General features: G+C 39.3%; 1 protein-coding gene across 1 annotated transcript in view; it reads left to right on the plus strand.

Moving 5' to 3' along the window:
* Window positions 1-27,522, plus strand: part of corin (corin, serine peptidase) — a 232,537-nt gene that overhangs the window by 48,039 nt on the left and 156,976 nt on the right. Inside the window, exon 3 of the mRNA XM_060830982.1 lies at window positions 17,507-17,693. Within this exon, the coding sequence (XP_060686965.1) occupies window positions 17,507-17,693 (187 nt within the window). The remainder of the gene's footprint in view (window positions 1-17,506; window positions 17,694-27,522) is intronic.

Below are 27,522 nucleotides of genomic sequence, written 5' to 3' on the forward strand. Positions count from 1 at the left end.
TCTAGCCTCACTTTACATAACTGTGCACTTTTTGTCTCACCATGAATTCCTGTTATCAATACCTTTTCAGGTAATAGTCCCTCAAGAGTACATATCTCTTCATCCTTCAGCATCACAGACAGAGAGAATTCTGCGTCCCCTCATATTGTAACTTCTATCTGCCTATGTGAATAAACTTTACCCTGCGTGCATATTTTTTAAGCAGATCTGGCACTTCCTCCTTAATCAACCTCTGATCATCTTGTACACTCTGAGGCAGCTATAGAGTCATAGAGATGTACAGCATGGAAACAGATCCTTCGGTCCAATCCGTCCATGCCGACCAGGTATCTCAACCCAATCTAGTCCCACCTGCCAGCGCATGGCCTATATCTCTCCAAACTCTTCCTATTCATATACCCATCCAAATGCCTTTTAAATGTTGCAATTGCACCAGCCTCCACCGCTCCCTCTGGCAGCTCATTCCATACACGTACCACTCTCTGTGTGAAAAAATTGCCCCTTAGGTCTCTTTTATATCTTTTCCCCTCTCTCCCTAAACCTATGCCCTATAGTTCTGGACTCCATGACCCCAGGAAAAGGACTTTGCTTATTTACCCTATCCATGCCCCTCATAATTTTGTAAACCTCTATGAGGTCACCCCTCAGCCTCCGACGCTCTGGGGAAAACATCCCCAGCCTGTTCAGCCTGTCTCTATAGCTCAAATCCTCCAACCCTAGCAATGTCCTTGTAGATCCTTTCTGAGCCTTTTCAAGTTTCACAACATCTTTCCGATAGGGAGGATACCAGAATTGCACACAATATTCCAACAGTGGCCTAACCAATGTCCTGTATAGCCACAACATGATCTCCCAACTTCTGTACTTAATACTCTGACCAATAAAGGAAAGCATGCCAAACACCTTCTTCACTATCCTATCTACCTGCGACTCTTCTTTCAAAGCACTATGAACCTGCACTCCAAGGTCTCTTTGTTCAGCAAAACTCCCTAGGACCTTACCATTAAGTCTAACTTCCCTTGTGCTGTTTGTTACTAGTCCAACAAAACTCCCAGGTTTGTCTGGTTTTTCCCACATCAGGCTTTCTCCTAGCCCACCAACACTGATTTCACATGGACCACTTTATTACAATGAAAACACCGGGCCTTTTTAACTTCCTTGTCCCCTGCAAGGGTTTCTTTTTTACCCTGTGGTAAATTATCCTTATGATCTTCACTGAGACCTACCTTTTCCTTTTCATGTGAGGATTTCTCTTTGCCTAGTTTCTATCCCTCATGGATTGAAATTGATTTGAAGCTAAACCATGTTTTATGGACCAGCTCATAGTGATCAGCCACTTTAGCTGCTAACCTCGCTGTTTTAACTCTCTGCTCTTCCACATGAGCTCTCACTACTTCAGGTAGTGAATTTTTGAATTCCTCCAAAATAATTGTCTCTCTAAGGGCATCATAGGTTTGCTCGACTTTTAAAGCTCTTATCCATCGATCAAGTTTACTCTGTTTGATCCTTTCAAACCCAATATAGGTTTGACCTGGGTCCTTCCTTAGATTCCTGAAACGTTGTCTATAGGCTTCTGGTACAAGCTCATATGCAGTGAAAATGGCTGCTTTTACCGCCTCATAATCCCCAGATACCTCCTCTGATAGGGATGCGAATACCTCACTAGCCCGACCTACAAGTTTGGTTGGGATCAACGAAATCCACTTTGCCACTAGCCACTGAATTTGTTTAGCCACCTTTTCAAATGAGCTGAAAAAGGCTTCCACATCCTTCCCAACAAATTTAGGCAATGCTTGAACATACTTAAACAGTTTCATTCTTGGCTTCTGGCTACCAGGGGCTTGCTCCTCCTCACTCTCTTCCTCACTAGGCCTACCCTTCGCCTTTATCTCCAGCCTTTTAAGCTGACTTTCCTTTTCAAGTGTCAATTTTTGAAGTTCAAAAACTCTCTCTTTTTCTCTCTTTTTCCCTCTCTTCTGCTACTGCTCTCTTCTGTTTTTAATTGTGTCTCAAACTGTCTCATATCTGGTGCCCTTTTCTTATCTTTTGCCTCTAACTCAAGCCACTTTATTTGTCATTGAATTCTTGCCATCTCCCCTTTCATTATACTGGTCACTTCTAAAACATGACCACTTTGGCCTGAAGTTTCATTTTTTATGTATATACAAAAAAACCTCTTGATACTCTTTAGTTTCTGTACCAAACCAGTTTATTCAGGACCCATCTGAAAAAAAATCAAGGACACAGTATCCTTGAGAAAGGAACAGCTTTTAGAAAAAAAGTGACCAGTTTTGTGACACCGTTATCAGAGAAAGCAAAAGAAGTTTCTGTGTTTTTAACCCCAAATGGGCTTTATCAATTCAAAATGATGTCTTTTGAAATGAAGAACACACCAGCCACATTGCAAGGACTCGTGAACAGAGTTGTGATCGGGTTTACACACTGTGCAGTTGAACTGGGTTCTGTAGTGATCTTCAAGGGGTCATGGAAAGATCACATGGTACAGTTGGCAGAGCTCTTTGAGCGATTAAGAGAAGTAAAACTGATAATAAACTGAACGAAAACAGAATTCACGAAGGCTGAGGTAATGTTCTTGGGACATAATATTGATCATGGATGGTTGACCCTGAGGAATGCAAAGACTAAGACCATTGAGGAATTTCCACAACCAACCTTGAAGAAAGAGGTGCTTCGATTTTTGGGACTAGGCAGGTTCTCCTGAAAACTTCAGCAGCGTAGTGGCTCTGCTAACATATTTACTTAAGAAGAACATAATATTTCGGTAGACAGAACAGTGCCAGAAAGCATTTACCAAGTTAAAAGTAGTATTAACCACTGCACCCTTCAAAGTAGTAATCGATACTCGTGACATAGGAGTTGCAGCTGTACTGCTGCAGGAAAATGATGATGGAATTCAAGAATCAATTGGCTACTTTTCAAAGAAACTCAACTCCCACTAGAGATAATACTCTACCATTGAAAAGGAATTATTGAGTGTGGTACTGGCCTGACAACATTTTAATATTTACATGTTGAACAATGTGCTGGAGATAGTTGTATACAAGGATCACAATCCTCTTACATTCTTGGAATGATTTAAGGACAAGAATATGAGATTATTTTGTTTGAGTCTTATGTTACAAACTTTTAATTTACAAATTGTACATGTTGCGGGTTATAAGAATGTTAAAGCAGATGTGTTATCATGGATTTAACTGGTATAGTAAAGATAAGATTGAACAGATACTAATGTTATATATGTGTGCAGAAATTAATATGAACTTAGATTAATGTCCTAGGTATTTCATTATAATGGGGTTAAGAATTAGAAGAAAAGAAGCCATTTTTTCATTATGATGATCCCAGTTTTCTTAAGGGATGAGCGTTATGAAGGTGAAGGCATGCATTGTACCTTTAAGAGAGAGTGAAAGCTGTTTTGCACTGACAGCTTGTAGGCACCTGTCATGTGACTGATTAGCAGTCTCAGAGTTTACTGGAAAATTGAAAATATGTAATATTTGGCTTTGAAACAAATATTTGAGTTTTGGTTGCTATTTTTACAATTCAAAATGAACCAATCAGGTTAAATTATGCCCCAGGATACTAAAACCAACCGATGTTGAATTTATTGTTGCACCAACATCGAACCAATGAGATGATCCATTGCTGGGGGTATAAAGAGGCAGGCATTTTGACAGACAGAGTGAGACCAACTGCGATCACCAGAGTAAATGCCAGCAACAAACTCCCTATCAAAGCTACCTTTTTCATATAAAACATCTTTGCAGCAAAAGATCGAAAACAACCCAGGGGATCTACAGCCAGAGGAAGACAGATGTCGATGACGACAGCCACTGTGTGTTTTTGAAATTAATTTGATGTAATTTTAAAAACCTTTTTCAGTGGAACACTATATTGTTATAGAGTTGGAAGCAGATAACAGGCATTCAAGAGAAAGGAGGCTTAGAGTTGTGAACTGTTGTTGTTGGGTAGCACAGTGGCACCACAGTGGGTAGCACTGCTGCCTCACAGCCCCAGAGACCCGGGTTGAATTCCCGCCTCAGGTGACTATCTGTGTGAAGTTTGCATATTCTCTCCATGTCAGCGTGGGTTTCCTCCGGGTGCTCCGATTTCCTCCCACAGTCCAAAAATATGCAGGTTAGGTGAATTGGCCATGCTAAATTGCCCATAGTGCTAGCTGTAAGGGAATGGGTCTGGGTGGGTTGCTCTTCAGAGGGTTGGTGTGGACTTGTTGGGCTGAAGGGCCTGTTTTCACACTGTAAGTAATTTATTGTTCACTTTTAGAGTTAAAGGATAAATTGATATTTTTCCATTAAATAGTAGAATTTGGGAGTTCTCTGTCAATCATGCTTTAACAGATTATGAGGCGAGGTTAGCTTTCCTGGATGTTTGGTTTAATTAACGGAATGGCTCACCACCGTGTCATAACAGTCTCTAGTTCAGTTCTTGATGTGCAGAGCGAAGTCTTGTCTTATAAATGCTGCTGACAGTACCAAGCTATGTGTTCAAGTGGTGATTGTAAAGGCATGTTTGCACTAAAAAAGTAGTGAACAAAAATACTTTGGCTAACTGCAAAGTTTTAATACATATTTGGAAGTGCTAATCATTAATTGAAGGTTGACAGTCAATGCTTCACTATTATCAAAAGGCCTTTCTGGTGTTGAGAGGCATTTTGAGGTTATATGATTCTAAATCAAAACAAATTATGGCTTAATGGCAATCACTAATGAGATCATATTTGGATAACCCTATACATCTTTTGATATGTATTTTGAAGCTGTTTTAGAGAAATTTGCCTCTGATGGTTGTGGGACTTTGGCATCAAATTATAACTGCAGAATCAAAAACAGATTGGGTTGGAATTTGCTGGAGAATAATTACATGTGAATGAAACACACACAGTTATTCTCAAGTCAGCATGAAGAGATTCCCTTGCAGGTTGGTTTATGTTGCTTCACCATTTGGTTTGCACAAATGACATCTCTTTCTTATGACTGAAACATGACTCTGCAAAAACAGAATGTTTGGTCAGAGGGCAAAATTTCAAAATAAGATGAACCAGAACCCAACATGAAAACTCCATCTTTAAAGGAAACAGGATGTGGAACAAGTGGCTAAACCACTCATGGGAAGTGGTTTGGTCATTTAAATTTAGTAACCATATACTTGCCTTTAACATTGACCCATGATTACAGATTTCCCAGAATGCCTACTTTCGGGTACACAATAAGCTTTTAAAGATGGCGTGGGCACAAGTGCTGCTGATGAATTCCACGATATCCATTACATTATTTTTTTCTGGGAATGGCATGTTGTGGAAATTGAACAAGAATAATTTCATAGGGGGCAGATTAGGTAGTTAATGAAGTGTGAATACCTACTAGAACTCAAGGTGGCAATCCTTCCAAAAGACTTGACACAATTCAGACTTTGCCAAAACAAAAACATGAGATTCAGCTCGCTAGTTTAGGATATTTACTGTCAGTCCCACTGTTCACTGAGATCCTTTACCACATTGTTACCAAAATACACTTGCTGCAAATTTTAGTGTAAAGACTTATGTATTGAAATGTGCAGAAATATATCTAAGTAATGGTTTGTACTGCATGATTTACTTTTCCAGCAAGATCTGATCCATTATTTCATAAACTAAAAATTAAAATATTAAAAGGAATAGAATTCACTAGCTATTTGATCTGATGTGATGGAAATGTCAGTTGAGTAAGATCACTGTCCAGGTTTTAATCTGTAAATGGCAGCATTAAACTAAAATATCTATTGGAGTGGACTAGTTGGACTGAAGGGTCTGTTTCCGTGCTGTACATCTTTATGGCTCTATGAGCAAGAAAGAATTTGTAGCAGAGCTTTTACTTTCCTTTGGAAATAAAATTGATGGTAGAATTCCTGACAGGGTGGCCTGAAAAGGATGCCTGAAGGAGTTGGTTTAGTTATTCAATATCTTTGTCTGGTTTAGTATTGTCTTAGAGACCTTCAAACTTGCACCACCCTCCACACATGATGGTGAGAAAACTTTGATTTTACTTCATTCATGGGATGTTGGCATTTTTGGTTAGGCCAACGTTTATTGCCCATCCCTAACTGCACAGAGGGAGTTAAGAGTTACCAAATTCCTATGGGTCTGGAGTCACACTTAGGACAGTTGGCAGTTTTCTTCTGTAAAGGACCTTTATGGACCAGACTGAGTCCAATATCCTTGCTGGGAGCTTGCCTGTGCTGCTGGTGTGGTCTTAAACTCATTTAGAAGGAGCATACGGCATAGGGTAGATGTAAAGTCAGGAGCAAGGTCCAATCAGATATAGAAGGAATGCTAGGACAGTGCAGTAGGCAGAGAAGACATGGTCAGGATAAGGCACATGGGAAGTCTGGTAAGCTAAATTTAATCTATTTTAATGCAAGGAGCTTGACGACTTAGATGAATGAACTTATAGCATTGATCAGCACGTGGGAATATGATATTATTGCAATCACTGAGACATGGTTGAAGGAAGGACATGACTGGCAGTTCAACATTCCAGCATTTCAAAGATTCTGATGCATTGCAGGATGTAAGAGAAGGGGGGGGCATTGCATTATTAATAAAGGATACCGTCACTGCAGTGCTGAGGAAGGACCGTTCTAGAAGTGTCCTCAAATGAGGCCATCTAGGTAGAGATTAGAAATAGTAGAGTAAAAAGTGAGGTCTGCAGATGCTGGAGATCAGAGCTGAAAATGTGTTGCTGGTCAAAGCACAGCAGGTCAGGCAGCATCCAAGGAACAGGAAATTTGACGTTTTGGGCCAGAGCCCTTCATCAGGAAATCTCAGGAAGTTTCCTGATGAAGGGCTCTGGCCCGAAACGTCGAATTTCCTGTTCCTTGGATGCTGTCTGATCTGCTGTGCTTTGACCAGCAACACATTTTCAGCAGAGATTAGAAATAAAAAAGAGAGTGATTACTTTGCTCGGATTATACTATAGGTCTCCCAATAATCAGAAGGAGATAGAGGAGCAAATATGTCGGCAAATTACAAAGGTGAGAGGGAACATGGTTCTAGTTGAAGGGAATTTCAACTTTGCTAACATTAACTGGGATTGTCTTAGTGTGAAAGGATTAGGCGGGGTGAGATTTTTAAAGTGCATCTAGGAGAGCGTTTTGCGCCAGTACATGGATAAGTCCTACTATAAATAGACCTAATCTGAGGGACTGGGGTTTCAGCAGGGGAGCATTTTGAGGATAGTGACCATAAATACATCAATTTCAAAGTTATTACAGAAAGAAATAAATTGTGTTAAAATCGGGGATGACCAATTTCAAAATTATTAGACAGGATCTGGTTACCATAGACTGGAATTGGCTACTTGCAGCTAAGTCCACATTTGGAAAGCGGGAGTCTTTTAAAACTAGTACAAAGAGAATTCAGGGCCAGTGATGGGCAAAGGCAGTACATCCAGGGAACCTAGGTGTCAAGGAATATTGTCATCCAGCATTTCCTACACTTACCAGCCTTCCCTTTCACCCTGACAGGAATATACTTTCTCTGGATTCTTGTTATCTCATTTCTGAAGGCTTCCCATTTTCCAGCAGTCCCTTTACCTGTGAACATCTGCCTCCAATCAGCTTTCGAAAGTTCTTGCCTAATACCGTCAAAATTAGCCTTTCTCCAATTTAGAACTTCAACTTTTAGATCTGGTCTATCCTTTTCCATCACTATTTTAAATCTAATAGAATTATGGTCGCTGGCCCCAAAGTGCTCCCCCACTGATACCTCAGTCAACTTCCCTGCCTTATTTCCCAAGAGTCGGCCAAGTTTTGCACCTTCTCTAGTAGGTACGTCCACATACTGAATCAGAAAATTGTCTTGTACACACTTAAGAAATTCCTCTCCATCTAAACTTTTAACACACGGTGTGGCATGGTGGCACAGTGGTTAGCACTGCTGCCTCACAGTGCCAGAGACCGGGGTTCAATTCTCGCCTCAGTCGACTGACTGTGTGGAGTTTGCACATTCTCCCTGTGTCTGCGTGGGTTTCCTCTGGGTGCTCCAATTTCCTCTCACAGTCACAAAGATGTGCAGGTCAGGTGAATTGGCCATGCTAAATTGCCCGTAGTGTTAGGTGAAGGGGTAAATGTATGGGTGGGTTGTGCTTTGGCGGGTCGGTGTGGACTTGTTGGGCCAAAGGGCCTGTTTCCGCACTGTTAGCAATCTAAGTACTATGACAGCCCCAGTCAATGTTTGGAAAGTTAAAATCCCCTACCATAACTACCCTATTATTCTTACAGATAGCTGAGATCTCCTTACAAGTTTGTTTCTCAATTTCCCTCTGACTATTGGGGAGGGGGGGTTCTATAATACAATCCCAATAATGTGATCACCCCTTTCTTATTTCTCAGTTCCACCCAAATAACTTCCCTGGATGTATTTCCGGGAATATCCTCCCTCAGCACAGCTGTAATGCTATCCCTTATCAAAAATGCCACTCCCCCTCCTCTCTTGCCTCCCTTTCTATCCTTCCTGTAGCATTTGTATCCTGGAACATTAAGCTGCCAGTCCTGCCCATCCCTGAGCCATGTTTCTGTAATTGCTATGATATCCCAGTCCCATGTTCCTGACCATGCCCTGAGTTCATCTGCCTTCCCTGTTAGGCCCTTTGCATTGAAATAAATGCAGTTTAATTTATTAGTCCTACCTTGTCCCTGCCTATCCTGACTGTTTGACTCACTTCTGTTCTCAACTGTACCTGTCTCAGATCGATCTCCTTCCTTACTATCTCCCTGGGTCCCCACCCCACCTTACCATTTAAGTCCTCCCAAGCAGTTCTAGCAAATTTCCCTGCCAATATATTAGTCCCCTTCCAATTTAGGTGTTATCCATCTTTCTTGTTTAGGTCACTTCTACCCCAAAAGAGATTGCACTGATCAAAAAAAGCGAATCCTTATCCCATACACCAGCTCCTCAGCCATGCATTCATCTGCTCTATTCTCCTATTCATGCCCTCACTAGCTCGTAGCACTGGGAGTAATCCAGATATTGCTACCCTTGAGGACCTCCTTTTTAAATTTCTGCCTAACTCTCTGTAATCTCCCTTCAGAATTTCAACCTTTTCCCTTCCAATGTCATTGGTTTCAATGTGTACAATGACCTCCTGCTGGCCTCTTTCCTCCGTGAGAACATTCTGCACCCTCCCCGAGACATCCTTGATCCTGGCACTAGGGAAACAACACACCATTCTGCTTTTTCTCTGCTGGCCACAGAAACGTCTGTCTTTACCTTGGACTACAGAATCCTCTAACACAATTGGTCTCTTGGAAGCTGATGTACCCCTTGTTGCATTAGAGCCAGTCTCAATACCAGAAACTTGGCTGTTTGTGCTATGTTCCCCTGAGAATCCATAACCCCCTACATTTTCCAAAACAGCATTCTTTTTTGAAATGGGTATAGCCACAAAAGACTCATGCCCTAGGCATCGACCTCTCCTACCCTTCGTGGAGTTAACCCATCTATGTGACTGTATCTGAGACTTTCCCCCCTTCCTATAATGCCATCTATCACATACTGTTGCTGTTGTAAATTCCTCATTGCTTCTATCTGTCTCTCCAACCGATCCACTCAATCTGATAAGATTTGCATCCAACAGCATTTATGGCAGATATAATCTGCAGTAACCCTTAAACTCTCTTTAAACTCCCACACCTGACAAGATGTACATATCACTGCAAAGGCCATTTTTGCTCCTTCACAATCTACAGACCCAGAAAATAACACAGTCTTATTCCTCTATAAACACTGCCCCAGGTTAAATTAATAGCTATGGCTTATATTTTAAGTTTAATCAAGAGACTTATCTCCAGAAACATATAATCAAGAAAGAACGCACTGTACTCACTAATACAGCCTTTCTCTTGGTCAGACTTAAAACAACAATTAACTTATGTGATTCTGTGCTGTGAACTTCGCCCAACAGTTCCTCCAAGATTAGTTGTGAATTTCACAGTTTGTTAATTTTCCCAGATGCACTCCAAGGTCCAGCGATACACGAATTCAAACAGCAAAGGCAGTAACTGTGCAGGTGTTCTCTCTCTCTCTCTCTCTCTCTCTGTCTGTCTGACTCTCTCTCTCTCTCTTTCTTTCCCTCCTGCACTGTCCTCACCATGTACTTCCTTCATCTGCTCTTCTCCCTTTTAAAACTGCTGTTGTTTTGACTTTTTTTTCCAAAGTTCCAAAACAATGCAACAGCATATAAAACAGTAATTACTGCTCCTGGAATTCAAGGAAATCACCTCCAACACCTAAAATACCTCAAAAAAAGGAGCAGCTCTTACAGCCAGAAATTTTTCCCATCCTCCATTTTGGATTATCCAGAATCCTGTTTAGTCACCACACTATCAGTGCTGTAGCCGTACTAGCCTCTACCACTTCCTCTGGCAGCTCATTCCATACACTCTCCACCTTCTACATGAAAAAGTTGTCCCTTAGGTCCGTCTGAAATCTTTCCTCTCTCACCTTAAGCCTACAAGTGGTAAGGTGGTAAGGGAAAGCCAGGGAACTATAGAACTGGTGAGCCCGACATTGGTAGTGGGCAACTTGTTAGAGGGAATCCTGAGGGATAGGATTCGCATGTATTTGGAAAGGCAAGGACTGGTTATGGATAGTCGACATGTTTTTATGCATAGGGAATTGCATCTCAAAAAATTAATTGAGTTTTTTGATGAAGAAACAAAGAGGAGAGATGAGAGCAGAGCAATGGACCTGATTCCTGATGAAGGGCTTATGCCTGAAACGTCGAATTTCCTGCTCCTTGGATGCTGCTTGAGCTGCTGCGCTTTTCCAGCAACACATTTTCAGCTCTGATATATATATATAGACTTCAGTAAGGCATTAAACAAGCTTCCCTATAGGAGACTGGTTAGTAAGGTTAGATCACATGGAATACAGGGAGAACCAGCCATTTGGATACAGAACTGGACTAATTCTGGACTCCCTCACCATGGGGAAAAGACCTTAACTATTTACCCTATCCATGCTCCCCGTGATTTTATAAACCTCTATAAGGTCACCCCTCAGCCTCCGATGTTCCAGAGAAACCAGCCTTAGTCTATTCAGCCTCTCCCTATAGCTCAAACTCTCCAACCCTGGCAAAATCCTTGTAAATCTTTTCTGAACCCTTTCAAATTTGACAATATCCTTCCTATGGTAGGGGGACCAGAATTGCACACAATATTCCAAAAGTGGCCAATCCAATGTCCTGGAAAGCCGCAACAATACGTCCCAACTCTGATACTCAATGCTCTGACCAACAGAGGCGAGCATATCAAGCATCTTCATCACTCTCCTATCTGCCTGTGACTCCACTTTCAAGGAGCTATGAACCTGCACTCCAAGGTCTCTTTGTTCAGCAACACACACCAGGACCTTACTATTAAGTGTACAAGTCTTGATTTGCCTTTCCAAAATGCAGCACCTCACATTTATCTAAATGAAACTCTGTTCATCACTCCTTGGCCCATTGGCCCATCTGATCAAGAACCCATTGTATGCTAAGGTAACCTTCTTCGCTGTCCATTTCACCTCCAATTTTGGTGTCATTTGCAAACATACTAACTACAGTTCCTGTGTTAACATCCAAATCATTTATATAAATAAAGAAAAGTAGTTGACCCAGCGCAGATCCTTGGTGGCATACCGCTGATCACAGGCCTCCAGCCTGAAAAGCAACTGTCCACCACCATCCTCTGTCTTATACCTTCGAGCCAGTTCTGTATCCAAATGGCTAGTTCTCCCTGTATTCTATGTGATCTAACCTTATTAACCATGGGAATGCTTGTTTAATGCCTACTGAAGTCTATATATCTGGATTAGTGGTGCTGGAAGAGCACAGCAGTTCAGGCAGCTTCCAAAGTGCAGCGCTCCCTGAACTGCTGTGCTCTTCCAGCACCACTAATCCAGAATCTGGTTTCCAGCCTCTGCGGTCATTGTTTTTACCATCTTGAAGTCTATATATATCAGGTCCACTGCTCTGCCTTCATCTCTCCTCTTTGTTTCTTCTTCAAAAAACTCAATTAATTTTTTGAGATGCTATTCCCTATGCATAAAGCCATGGTGACTATCCGTAATCAGTCCTTGCCTTTCCAAATACATGCGAATCCTATCCCTCAGGATTCCCTCCAACAAGTTGCCCACTACCAATGTCGGGCTCATCAGTCTATAGTTCCCTGGCTTTTCCTTACCACCTTTCTGAAATAGTGGCACCACCTTAGCCAATTTCAGCCTTCTAGCACCTCACCTGTGGCTATTGATGATACAAATATCTCAGTAAAGGGTCCAGCAATCACTTCCCTAGCTTCACACAGAGTTCCCATCAGGTCCCAGAGATTAATCCACCTTTATGCATTTTAAGACATCCAGCACCATCTTATCCATAATGTGGACATTTTTCAAAATGTCACTATTTATTTCTCCAGGTTCTCTATCTTCCATATCCTTCTCCACAGTAAACACTGATGCAAAATACTCACTTAGTACCTCCCCCATCTCCTAAAGTTCCACACATAGGTGGCCTTGCTGATCATTAAAGGGCCCTATTCTCTCCCTAGTTACCTTTTGTCCTTAATGTATTTGTAGATTCCTTTTAATTCTCCTTAACCCTATTTGCCAAAGTTGTTTCATGTTCCCTTTTTTGCCCTCCTAGTTTCCCTTTTAAGTTTATTCCTACTGTTTTTATACTTTTCCAGGGAATCGCTCAATCTCTGCTTTGTATATCTGCCATTTGTTTCCTTCTTATTCTTGATCAAAACCTCAATTTCTCTAGTCATCCAGCATCCCCTCCAACTACCAACCTTACCCTTCACCCTAACAGGAGCACACTGTCTCTGGACTCTTATTATCTCATCTTTGAAGGTTTCCCATTTTCCAGCCATCCCTTTACCTGTGAACATTCACCCCCAGTCAGCTTTTGAAAGTTCTTGCCTAATACTGTCTAAATTGGCCTTCCTCCAACTTAGAACTTCAACTTTTAGATCCGGTCTATCCATTTCCTCACTATTTAAAAACTAATAGAATTATGGTCACTGGCCCCAAAGTCCTCCCCCATTGACACCTCAGTCACCTGCCCTGCCTTATTTCCCAAGATTCGGTCAGATTTTGTACCTTCTCTCGTAGGTACATCCACATACTGAACCAGAAAATTTTCTTGCACACACTTAGCAAATTCCTCTCTGTCCAAGCTGAGACTCTATGGCAGTCCCAGCCTATGTTTGGAAAGTTAAAATCCCCTACTATAACTACCCTATTATTCTTATGAATAACTGAGATCTCCGTACAAATTTGTTCCTCAATTTCCCATTGACTATTCAGGAGGTTTATAGCACAATGACCAGTCAGGTGGTCATCCCTTTCTTAGTTCTCAGTTCCACCCAAATAACTTCCCTGGATGTTTTCCCAGGAATATCCTCCTTAAATATAGCCATAAAGTTATCCCTAATCAAAAACACCACTCCCCTTGCCTCTCTATATCCTTCCTGTAGCATCTCTACCCTGGAACATTAAGCTGCCATCCTTGAGTCACATCTCTGCAATTGCTATGACATCCCAGTCCCACGTTTCTAACCAAGCGCTGAGTTCATCTGCCTTCCCTGTTAGGCCTCTTCCATTGATAAATTAAATTGCATTTATTTCAGTCCTACCTCGTTCTCTACTTTGTTCGTGCCTGTCCTGACTGTTTGACTTACTCTTTTTTCCCAATTGTACCAGTCTCAGATTGATCCCTTTCCTCACTATCTGCCTGGGTCTCACCCCTTCCCAGTTGATATCTTCCACTTGAGCAGTTCTAGCAAATCTCCTCACCAGTATATTAGTCCCCTTCCAATTCAGGTGCAATCTGTCCTTCTTATATAGGTCACTTGTATCCCAGAAGACATACCAATGATCCAGAAATGTGAATCCTTCTCCCCTATACCAACTTATCAGCTATGCATTCATCTGCTTTATTCTCATATTCCTACCCTTACTGGCTTGTGATACTGGGAGTAATCCAGATATTACAATCCACAAGGACCACAAAGACTGCTTGACTTCCTATATTCTCAGAATGTCATCCTTTTCACTTTCCATGTTATTAATTATTATAATGACTTTCTGCTGGTCCCTCTCTGAGATATTTTTGATCCTGACTCCAGGGAAGCAACACAGTGATGTCTCGCTGTCAGCTGCAGAATTGTGTATCCATGCTTCTAACTAGAGATTTCCCTATCACATTCGATCGCTTGGAACCTGGCATACTCCTCATTACATTAGAGCCTGTCTCCGTAGCAGAAACTGCCTGTCAGTGGTACATTCTCACAGCAAACTTGTTTGAGATAGGGATTGCTACAGAGGACTCCTGCATTACCTGCCTCCCTCTCTGACCTTTAATGGAGGTCACCCATCTACCTGACTGTATCTTCAGTTTCTCTCCCTCCTTGCAACTGACATCCATCACAGCCCCTAGCTCCTGGAAATTAAGTTCATTGAGTTTATAAAACCACTGGATTATCTTATATGGCTACAACTTCAAATATTACTCATTCAGCTGTGAATATTCTGGCAAAATATTGGTCGTTGAATAAAAACCAATTGCAAATTGAGAGACACTTAATTGACAAAAATGGAAAATCTGGTTTGGTACATTCAGTGATAATTTTGTACTGCATAAATGGAATCACTTTTTTTAGTTGAAATGTACAAACCATCACTACTTTGTTTTCTATTAATTGTAAACAGAATGCTCCAGACCTGCTCATCCACTGTTTAAAAAAAATTCTATGTATTTCATCCAATAACATTGGCACTTCAGTAGTCTTAGGAATGGAAAAAAACTTCAGCATTTCACAATTGTAGTCATAAAGTTGGGTTAATGATTCTTACTGCCAATGTTTTTATAAGTGCTGGAATTAAGTCCTCAATGAATTGAAACAATCTGAACAATCAACGTACTAGAACGCCAAATAGGGAACACTTGCTGATTTGAATTGACCAAGGCCCACTTGAATTAACTGTACTTAAATCGTGTAAGTTAAAAGCAACCTCACTGAATTTGTCAATATGAACTCGATGCAGTGGCTGACTACTTCTGGCAATAGAAATGTAAAAAAATTTCAAATTTAACCTGCAGTTAGATTTTACAAAGAACATAGAATTTTACAGCACAGAAATGGGCTATTCGGCCTATGATGTTATGCTGAGTATGATCCCAAATTAATTCTTTCTGCCTGTCCTTGGTCCATATTCCTCTATTCCTTGCACATTCTTGTGTTTATCCAAAAGTTCCTTAAATGCCTCTATTGTATCTACCTCCACCATGACCCCAGCAGTGCATTCCAGACTCCTACCACTCTCTGTGTAAAATAGCTTGCCCCTTACATCCTGTTTGAACTTTCCTCCTATCATCTTAAATGCATACCCTCTTGTTTTAGACATTTCAACTCTTGGAAAAAGATTCTGACGGTCAATCCTATCTATGCATCTCATAATTTTATAGATTTCTAACAAGTCTCCCCCAGAATCTGCAACTCCAGAGAAAACAAGCTGAATTTTTCTCATCTTTCATTATAGCTCATTCTCTCAAATGCAGCAGCATCCTAGTAAACCACCTCTGCACCATCTGCAAAGACTCCACAACCTTCCTGTAATGTGGCAACCAGAATTGAATGCAATACTCTAAGTGTGGCCTAATTCAAGTCTTATAAATCAGCAACCTGACACCCTGACTCTTGTACTCAATTCCCGGACCAACAAAGGCAAGCATGCCATATGCCTTCTTTACCACCCTATCTACTTGTGTGGCCACTTTTAGGAAATTATGACCTTAACCCCCATGTTAGCCCATATCAAAACATCTTCTGTGATTTAATTGCATTTATAGTTAATCAGAGTAATTATGGACTCAAATAACTTCTAACCATTATTGACGATGAGGGGCCAATATGCTCCCATAAAGGGGGAACCAACAAATCCAGAAAAATCTGTATGTTGAGGAATATACAAGATTGTATAAGGGGAAGAAAAGTGATGATTATGGTAGATACTAAGGGCTTAAGGCAGAAGCCTTAGAGAACTATAGAAAGAGCAGGGAGTTAATTTAGAAAAAGAAATAAGGAAAGCAAAGAGGGGATATGAAAAAGACAGTGATAGTTAAAATAAAAGAAAGTATCATATACAAAAAGCAAGAGCCTAACAAGGGCATGAGCAGGACCCATTGAGAACCAAAGTGGCAAATTGTGTGGAACCAGAAATGTAGTTAAGGTTTTAAATGAGTACATCTCTATTCTCTGTAGAGAAGTATAGAAATCAGGGAGGAGGACTATGATCTACTTGAACAAATTGAGGAGGTATTGCCAAAATTGATAATATCTCGGCCCAGATAAGAGACTTCCCAAGCTGCTCTGAGAAACAACTGAGGAGAATGTGTGACTCTGACATTAATTTTCAAATCGTCTCTCACACAGGAGTACCTGTATACCATTTTATGTTTTATATGTTAAACCTTTGATTACAGACCCACAAGCCAGTTCAAAACTTACTTCATCTTTCTTCATTCCTACTTCATTTATACTGTAGTAAGTGGAACCAGGGCTGGGTGGATCTCATTGACTATGAAATCCTTGATTGGGGCTGATAATCTGGGCCAATCAGGGAGCCCTGGCTTACAGATCATAACAGGTGATTGAGAGTCTCATGATTCTAAGGACTGGCTCTGAGCTGGCTGGTCAGAGACACATATTGTGCACATGTAAATAAAGGATGACTTGGTGACAGAATGCTGACCTTTGTGCAGTTATTTCATATATTGCATACCTAACTTTGATCTTTTAATCTCTTTTGCTTTCAATGAAAACATTCTAATGATCTCCAAGGGAAGCCTTTGTCTCTGGTTTCATTTGGTTATCCTCATTCCAAAAACTTGACGTTCCTCTGAAAGCACGCTGTCCAGAAATGTTAACATTACTTCCTTGTACTTGTATTCAGTGTCACGTCTATAACACCATGAATGACATGCTTTTTCTTGATTTAGAAGTGCCAGTGTTGGACTCGGGTGTACAAAGATAAAAGTCATATAACACCAGGTTATATTTGGAAGCATTAAACAATATGTATTCAGAATATGTTTTTGGGAAGTTTAGTTTATTATTTATTATTTTGGACCTTTTAAAAAAAAATTAACTGGGCATATAGTTCTAATTGGTTAATTAGATGCATAATTAAATATTCACTGAAAATAGTTTAACTACTCCCTGTGGTGGAGATTTGTAAAGTTTCCAAGCTGATGGTTTCCGTTGTCAAGTGCCCAAGAAACGTATTGGAATGGGCTGAGTACTTGGGTCATATTTGAATAGAAAACAAGTTTTCTATTTTGAGAATTAATCCACAAAGTCTGTTATCAAAGCTGAGGACCCTGGTTTTGGTGCTTTTCTTTTTAAAAACATGATTTTACACACTTGTTGTTCTTTCTTACAGGTACCTGTAACAACTTAAGTTACAGTCTGTGTGAAATACTGCCCTATAATCAGACTACTATACCACCCTATCTTTCAAACTACAGCAACACAGACATGGAAATGTTCATCCACTTCTTCAGTCAGCTTAGCCTTTTGCGCTGCTATCAACATATCATGCTGTTTGGTTGCAGCATTGCTCTCCCAGAGTGTATCAACAGCACTGAGAGGTAGGTGAGCAGGTAAACCAGTGGTTTTCAAATTGTGCAGAAAGAGATGTATCCTGCTTGTCTTTATTGGAGATACCTGTCAGCCAGATAATAACATTTTGTAATATTATCATACAAATACTGAATGCTTTGGGACCACATTTCTTTGATGTCTTGTATTATAGAGGCATTTACAATAATAAATAAATGCTTTCTTTGAAATTGTACAGGAATTTGAAATGAATGCATTACCTATACTTCAGAATAACAATATCATTTTCAAAATATCTGAGTATTCACTGACATCACTTTGGGGAAAGTGTCAGGTCCTGATAGGTATGGGTTATACTATACAAACAAAAAGGTTAATGTGTGAAGTAAGGAAAGGTCATTGCACATTGAACCATAACTTGATCTGGCTATTAGGTTAATGCCAAAATGCTTTATGAGGCTTCTGGCATAATGTATCCATTAGCAATTTCTGATATCCCCTTCATCTTTTGACTACACATTGCTTGTTCATACAAGGCTGACCATCGTGTGTGAAAATGAATTTAACTTCAGAGTATTTTGGATTTTCAAAAAGTAACTTGTTCATTTTACTGACTGACAGTTTTCATTTCCACCCCCACCCAGTAAACGTTTTCAAATGGATTTGAATTTCCTGTTTGGAGTTTTATTCACATGATCAGTTAATTATAAAATCTTTTGTAAACACCATTTTCGTGCCTGTTGTTTGAACTGTAGTTTGATTGATCTTTGAACCATGAAGTGTCCTATTCATTATGTCCAGGCTTTCGACAAACTTAAAGAGTTCAAAAATGATCAGTTTTGCATTCTTCTTTTCAGTTTGTCAAAAATGCAATTACATTCCTCCTTACGTTTCACTGGGTAAAAGATATAATTTACCTGTAAAGCAGTTTTTAAAAGAACTTAGTAAATTGGTCTTTATTGTTATGGATCGTTTGTGTTGGAAAATCAGCATTTGGCTGGAGGACTTTCTGGGTTTACAACCCTCCTCTCTTCCTTTCCAACTCCTGCAAAAAGGTGTCCAATGCATTCTACAAAAACCTTGGAGCCTGCTGTCTCCTATGTTGTGCCATCATTCAATTTTTTTTCAATGCCACAGTGGCTTGTACAGCTACAATGTACCTTCCCTTTTAAGCAATATTTGCTGGCTTGAAATTATCCCAAACTGTCATGATCTTGGGAGCTCTTGGTTAAAGTGTGCAGTCACTGAACAGCGTGTACAGCATTAGCTGAGGGCAGCAGTCATGGCCATGGGCAAACAGCATGACTTGCATCAAATTGAATGGGGGAAGGGGGCAACCAGGATAATGGAGTGGAAAGAATTTCTTGTCTCCTTTTTTTGAATGATTTATAAGTGGCATAATATTGTAACTATCTTGAATCCCCAATAATACGTTATGTAGGTTCTTATGAGCCATAAACATCAGATGAGATCAAACACATCAGATTTCCAATTCAAGATGTTTATTAAGCATCAAAAGGTAGATTGTACCGAGTTAAAATGTTATACAATATTTCAAGGAACAGTAAAAAGAGATAAAACTTAACTTATCAATGACACAGACTTTCTTATGACTCTTTCAGGTAATCAGGCTGAAATGTGTTGTCCTCTTCTTAGCACTGGATAATAGGTTAACAAAATACCTATTTGTAATTTTTTTAAAACCCTAAACTCATACCTTCTCATCTCAAATTAGTATAACTGTCAAACATTTAGTTAACTTAAATATTTGTTCATTATTGTTGGTTCCTGATCCATGAAAGATTTCCAATACATTGTAACCAGGCTATTTTATTAATGTTTCAATATTGGATGTTTTTAATAACATTTCAATACTACCCTATTCTTTGTTAAGACAAATGAAACTGCACAAGGTCAATTATGAATTCTTCATTTTGCATTTCTTATTTCTGTCTTGGAGAAACACAATTTTCCAAAGTAAAATATACTTTTTATGCTACATAAAACACTAAGTCTTTTGTTACAGGTTATATGTCAGCTTTTATTAATATTTTATTGATTAATTATAGAATCATCCAGTACAAAAGAGGCCCTTTCCCCCATCAGGTCTATACTGCCAAAGCTACACTAAATCTACACTAGTCCTACTTTCCACCACCTGATCCATAGCCTTGAAAGTTATGACACGTCAAGTGCTCGTCCAAGTAAATCTTTTAGTCTCTCAACCTTTTTCTGCCTCAATTACCCTCCTAGTCAGTGCAATTTAGACCCTCATCACCCTCTGCTAAATTTTGCCAACCAACCACCCATTTATCAACCACTTTTTAATACTTTCCATATATTACATTAGGCTTAGACCTTAGCAATAGGTGGGATTGTGTCAAATGCTGTCCCAAAGTCCAGTTGATCCCACTTGTGAAATCTGTTAGTTATTCAAAGGAGTCAAATAACTTAGTTGAGCGCAACAACTCATTTGTAAAACCATCTGATTCTGCTGGATTAGCTCATGACTCTTAAAATTACTCCCTATTATCCCTATAATATTGAAAACAGTGGGAGTAAAGTTTGCAGGTCTTTAATTTGTTGGTTCATCTTGTGCCCATTCTTCTGGAGGAGAGTTCATCCGTTGGGCATTTATTTGGGAGCTGTTATTTCACAAAGCTCCGGATATGGCCTCAGTTCAAGTGAACTCTTAAAAAGAATCTGCAAGGTGAAATTCCCTTCTATTGTGGCAAATAATTTAGATGCTGGTCTTCAATAATAATCCTATTAAGCCAGAAGTGAATGTTGACATTATTGAGCCTTACAAAGCAAATTCCTTTCCTTATTATTTTAACATTAATTTGTTTGTGTGGCATTCTTTAAAACAGCAGATTGTAGCAGAACAACTTGCTATTATAAGTATATTGCAACTGTTAATGACAGCAATTTCTATCTTATTGATTCAAACATAATGCATTAAACTTTATTTTATGTCAAAGAAAATCTTTGTCCTTTAATGAATATCTGTTACAATAATCAAATTGTAGAAATTAACTATGATTTTGGTGTGTGTACGTGTACCAAGATGCATTTTGGTTTAGTGTGGGAAGAGGAAGAGCCCCCACAAACATTTGCTACTTTGCTGTTGAGTGCAATGTGTGATTGATCAACCAAATTGGAGTAGACCATCGAATTAATCAGGAGAATAAGCAAAAATGTGGTGACTTCAGAGCAAAGAAAGTGCATGGCCGCACGCATTTTGAGTTTACACTTGTCAAAAATACCAACCTTTTTAAAAATCTTGACTGTTTTAAAGAAGCACTTAAAAGAAGTGAAATTAATTAATATAAAGTACATTACACTGTCCGAGTGTTTGATATTGAAGGAAGAAAAGAGAAAAATATATGTAACACATTTAACTTTGATTTTTTTTAACAAAATTAATCAATGAAAGTTTGTGAAAACTGTCAAATCAGTTAAATATAACTATTTCAGTCCCAGGATGTCAGGAAAATTATTTGAAAAATGGCATGGATGACGTCGTTGCAAGATTTTAAGGTAACTGGGGGTCGTGTCAATTCATAGAGAGCAATAATCTTAGGCTTGTCAAGGTCAAAGCAGTGTTGAGGACCATATGCTATTATAAGGTTAATTCGCATGTATGGTTTATAAAACGAAACAGAATATAAGATAGGTTTTAGCTTTTTCAGATTATTGCTATTACTACTGGGAGCAAAGAAGTTGCATGGCCACAGGCATTTTGAGTTTATGCCTGTTTGTTATTTTGTAATGTAGTATTTTTAGAATTTTTTCCATATCATTAATGTTTTCATCAAATGCTCTTAAAAATAAATTAAACTAAAGATCCAGTTATTTGTAAATTCCTAAGTAACAATTAAGTTTGTTACTATAAGTTTTAAGTTTGATATTCTGTAGTTTTCTTGGGACAAGATGTTGTATTGATATGCCAGCTCATGATGAAAGTTATTGCCAGGATCCTATGTAATTATAGAAAACTACAGGACCTGCTTGGTCTAATGGGTAGAAGAAACCACTTCTCCTTCTTACTAGAAGAGAATCTTGTATTTAACATGATATAGTTCATTGCATATTAGCAACTAGTTATAGGTTGCATAAAGTTGCCAGACATTGTTACTGAGACTTTGAGGCGAACTAGATGTTAGGTGTCACAGCCCTCAAGTCAATATGACATCTTCTTTGTGGGTGGTGCTTATGATGCTCCTTGGGATTAACCTTTCTTCGACCAATATAAGCAATCCCCCTCCAAGCATTTTCCCCACTATGAATATTATACTTTAAGTATATAACTACAGTTACCTCTACCTTATTTTCTCCAAAGTGCCTGAAAATGATAAATTCATAAATCTGGAAGTTCTAGAATGTATTCCTTTGGACTTGGTAGTTTCCTGGATGAGAGGTAGTTAATATTTCTTCTCTTGAACAGTTTATACTCTGTAGTGGCCTTGAATTACCAAGTTCCTCTTGGATTTGTTTCAGTTTATGAAGGGATAATGTTCTTGTGGTTCCTTTGTGAAATCCTTTTGGCAGTACAAACAATATACAATCTATGCTGGTCTGTAGCTCTTTTTACAAGCTCCCATACTGTTTCTGTTTGGATCCTGGCTCACAGCTGCTGTCCCTAAATGTGACAACAGTCTCACTCAGTAGCACCGATTGCTGTGTGTAGCCTACTGTGCGTGATAAGACTGCTCCTTATTATGTAAATGTTTTGATAATCCAGTAAGTGTAAATGTGGAATCAACCTCTTTAGGCTGGGGACTTGACTCTTCAACTTCCTGCCCATTAGTGACTTTGATAGTACCAGGCTACAATAGACTGGAGCAGATCTACAATCTAGCAGCATTGTACAATAACTGGCATTCTTCTTCAAGAGCAGCTTCATGTCCCTGACTTCACACTTAGCTTTCCTATTGTTGTGATATGCTGAAATCTACAACTGGCTGCCAATTGGCCGAAGTGCTCATTATCAAACCATGGTCCATTGTCTAAAATAACTACAACCAGGATCTGCGTTGCAAATATATTGTGTTTCACTTGGATAACCTCATGGCACAGATCTTCTTCTGATCAGTAAGATCCTTCATGTTTGTGGAGATCCTAGGCCACCATTGACTGTGCTCTGTTGTTGCAATTGATATTGCCTAAATGTCCCTGATGAATTTTCCCTGAGATTTTTTTCTAAAGTGAAGCTGGAATGACTAATATTTGTCACGCACTGCTAAGCCACCACAATTGTAAACTGCTATCAGAGTTTTAATTATGTTTTCATAGCCAACTCACTGAGTCTTTCAAAACATTACCAACAGATGTAGAGTCTTCTCTGGTTCCTCAACTACTCCTATCAGATCTGGCAAAGCTATTGTGACTTGCTGTCCATTATGCTGCAATGGACTTAGAGTCTAACTTGATAAACTCAACATCATGACTTATAAGGCTGTTATCCATCATACCATAGTGCCACAGTCATCATCGGTGGTTTGTCCAGCATGTATATCTTTTTCTATAAAATGAAGTAAAAATCTTTGTATTCTTAGAGGAATCTTTGCTCATCCCCTCTCATCCAGCAGACAATGAATGTTTGTGATTTCTTTCTATGCTGATTTTCAGACCAAGAATGGAGACTGATAGTCTCTCAAAAGCCCGTGGAGTGGAAAGGGGCTTCCTTCTCAATCACAGTGTATTGTAATATATCAAAATTGGGGGATGACACAAGGCTGGGTGGAAGGGTGAGCTGTGATGTTGCAGTGTAATTTGGATAGGCTGAATGAGTGGGCAAATACATGGCAGATGCAGTGTAATGGGGATAAATATGAGGTTATCCACTTTAGTAGCAAAAATAGGAAGGGTGTAAATTGAGAGAGAGAGAAATGTTCAATGAGACCTGGGTGTCCTCATGCACCGGTTGCTGAAAGTAAGCATACAGGTTCAGTAGGCAGTAAAGAAGGCAACCCATATAGTGGCCTTCATATCGAGAGGATTTGAGGACAGGAACAAGGATTCCTTGCTGCAATTATACAGGCATTGGTGAGGCCACACCTGGAATATTGTGTGCAATTTTGGTCTCCTCTTGACATAGCGGGAGTACAGTGAAGGTTTACCAAATTGATTCCTGGGATGGCAGGACTGACATACAGAGAGCGATTGAATTGGTTAAGATTGTATTCACTGAAGTTGAGAAGAATGAGATGGGGATCCCATAGAAACATGATAAGACAAAAACAGAACTAGACTTGATGCAGGACCAGATAACTAGTAAACCTTTTAGGACTGACCTGAAGAGAAATGTCTTCACCCAAACAGTGGTGACCCTGTAGAAATCACTCCCAAAGAAAGTGGTTGAAGTGAAAACATTAAGTGTTTTCAAGAAGGAGGTAGATACAGCTTTTATGGCTAAAGGCATCAAGGGATATGGGTGGAGGGTAGGATTAGGGTATTGAGATTAATGATCAGCCATGATCATATTGAATGGCAGAGCAGGCTTGAGGGGTTGAATAGCCTGGTTGAATGCTCTAATCTTTTATGTTTTCTGTGTCTCTGTGCCCCACAATGCACATGATGTGTAACAGGCTTGTTCGCAACTCCCATTCAGTTTCTCCTGGCAGAGCATTGCTCTGAAGCTTGTAGCTGAAGGAGAAGCCAGTATAACGTTTCAAAAGGTTGGATTATAGTGTGTTAATACACCATGGATGTAACATCTTTGAAGCTCTGAAAAGTATTATCTCAATCTGCTTTCAATGCTACCTTGCATTTTCTTGAGTTATCTTAAGTGTTTCATGGTAGTTGCTAAGTGAAGGGAAAAGAAAATTGCCGACTGGTTTACCAAACTCAAGGAACATTTGGAGCCCTTTCTTGTATAAACTCTTGAAGACTGTATGTACTCTAACTATGCTCATCAACTGTTTCCATATGTATCTTTGTGTCATCTATTTGGCATATGACTCCATAAAGACCTTGTTAAATATTGGACATAGTCCATCAAAAATCTCTGGTATTAAAGCAATTCAAAATGGTAATCTGTTGAACAAAATCTCTGCAATAAAATTTATGAATGTAATAAACAATGTTATTGTTCTTTCAATGGCAGCTGCCAGAATCTCCTATTGGCATCTGGTTCTACTTTTGGATAATTAATTAAACGCTCATCAAACATTGACATAGAGTGGATTTCACTTACTACTCCCATGTCAAGCTCTATACAGTCAACATCAATTTAAATTGTACTGGTAGGTTTGGATACAGTAACCATGCATGAACATAGCTGGTTGTCTGTATTGCTTGGGAAATGATGCCCATTCTTGCTACCTCTTCATCAAGTGACGCAGAATTTCCCCATGTGTAGAGTGACTAAAGATTTAGCAAATGTCTTTGTAACGCTGTATTTGGTATTCAGCTTTGTTATCTATTTAAATAATGTGGGATATTCCTATTTATAGGAGCCCTTTATTCTTTGTTGTTAAACCACTCCCATTCTTTGAATAATATTCAGGTCAAGATGTATTTTCCTATTGAAAACTGAGATTTGTTGATTGTGAAGTAGGAATAGGCTTTATACTATTTGGATCCCCTACTTAGACAGTTGCTTATAATATATCTTTAATGGAGTCATAGAGTCGTACAACATGGAAACAGACCCTTCAGTCCAACCAGTCCATACTGACCATAATTCCAAACCAAACTAGTCCCACCTGCCTCTGCTGCGCCCATTATCCCTCCAAACATTTCTTATTCGTGTACTTATCTCAATGTCTTTTAAACATTGTAACTATACCCATGTCCACTATTTCCTTTGAAAGTTAATTCCACACAGGAACCATCTTCTGTGTAAGAAATGAGGTTGCCCCTCATGTCTTTTTAAAATCTTTCTCTTTTCACCTTAAAGATATGCATCCTAGTTTTGAAATACTCCACTGTGAGGAAAAGAAATCCACCGTTCAGCTTATCTGTGCCCCTCATGATTTTATAAACCTCTATAAGGTCACCCCTCAACCTCCTATCCTCCAGTGAAAAAAAGTCCCCGCCTATCCAGCTTCTCTTTATAACTAAAACCCTCCATTTCCAGCAACATCCTGGTAAATCTTCCTATAACAGAATAACCAGAACTGGACACATTACTCTAGAAGAGGCCTAACCAATATCCTTACAATTTCAATACCCCAATTCCAAATCAAAGCTCTGAGCAATGATGGCATGCATGCTAAATGCCTTCTTAAGCATGATGTCTACAAATGATGCAAACTTCAAAGAATTATATACCTGAACCCCTAAGTCTCACTGTTCTACAACACTACTCAAGGTCTTACTTTTAATTGAATAATCCCCTTGTTTGCTTTATCAAAATGCAATACTTTGCATTTATTCAAATTAACCTCCATCTGCCACTCCTTGACCCATTGACTCAATTGATCAACTTCTCTAAATTTTAGATAGCCTTCCTCACTGTTACAATACCATCAACCTTAGTGTCTTCTGCAAACTCCTAACCATGCATTCTATATTTTCATTTGAATCATTTACGTAAATGACAAAGAATACGGACCCAGCACCACTGCCTGTGGAACACCACGGGCTTCCATTCCGATAAAACAACCCTCTATCGCAACTCTCTGTCTGCTGCCATTGAGCCAATCTTGTATCCAATTGGTGAGCTCACCATCAATCTCATGTAATCTAACTTTACTAATTAGCCTACTATGTGGAACCTTGTCAAAGACTTTACTAAAGTTCAACTAAACAATGACTACTGCTCTGCCCTCATCAATTTTCTTGGTTACTTCCTCAAACACCTCAGTCAAATTTGTGAAACACAATTTCCCTTGCTAATTATCTCTAATCATTCCTTGCCTCTCCAAATGCATTTAAATCCTATATGTCAGAATCATTTCCAACAACTTATCGACCACTGAAGTCAGACTCACAGGTCTACAGTTCCCAGGTTTCTCCTCCCAACCTTTTTTAAACAAAGGCACAACGTTAGCCACTCTCCAGTCATTTGGCACCTCACCTTATGTTATAGATGCTTGAAATATTTTTGCAAGGGCCCCATAATTTCCTCCCTAACTTCCTACAAAGTCCAGGGATACACTAGATCAGGTCCCAGAGGTTTATTCACCTTTATATTTTCTAAGACTTCCAGCACCTTCTCTTTTCTGATTTGAATTGTTTTCAAAACATCAATATTTATTTTTCTGAGCTCTCTAGTCTCCATTTCATTCTCCACAGTGAAAACTGCCACAAAATATTCATTTAATATCTCTAACGTTCAACACAAAGATGACTTCAATTATCTTTAAGGGGCCCTACTCCCTCTAGTTGCTCTGTTGCTCTTAATGCACTTGCTGAATCTCTTTGGATTATCCTTTACCTTACCTGCCCATGCTATCTCGTATCCTTTCATTAACTTCCTGACCTCCATCCTAAGAATGTCCCATACTCTTTGCACTGTTCAAGTGATTCATTTGATCCCAGTTGTCTATATCTAATATATGGTTCATTTGTATTCTTGATTAGAACCTCAATATTTATTATTTATTCATTATTCTGTATCTTACCAGCCTTACCTTTCACCCTAATAGGAACATAATGACTGAGCTCTTAATAGCACATTTTTGAAAGCCTCCCACTTATCAGACATCCATTTACCTGCATACAGTCTACTCCAATCAACTTTTGAACATTCTTGTCTAACACCACTAAAATTTACCTTACACCAATTATAAACTTTAATCTTAAAATTAAATGAAGTGCAATGTCTTCTAGATCATGCAGTGGTTAATATCATAAGGTCATCACCTCCTCTGACGTTTTGTGTCTGAT

Source organism: Hemiscyllium ocellatum, chromosome 1 (genome assembly GCF_020745735.1).
Source record: "Hemiscyllium ocellatum isolate sHemOce1 chromosome 1, sHemOce1.pat.X.cur, whole genome shotgun sequence".
In the NCBI taxonomy this organism is placed as follows: domain Eukaryota; kingdom Metazoa; phylum Chordata; class Chondrichthyes; order Orectolobiformes; family Hemiscylliidae; genus Hemiscyllium; species Hemiscyllium ocellatum.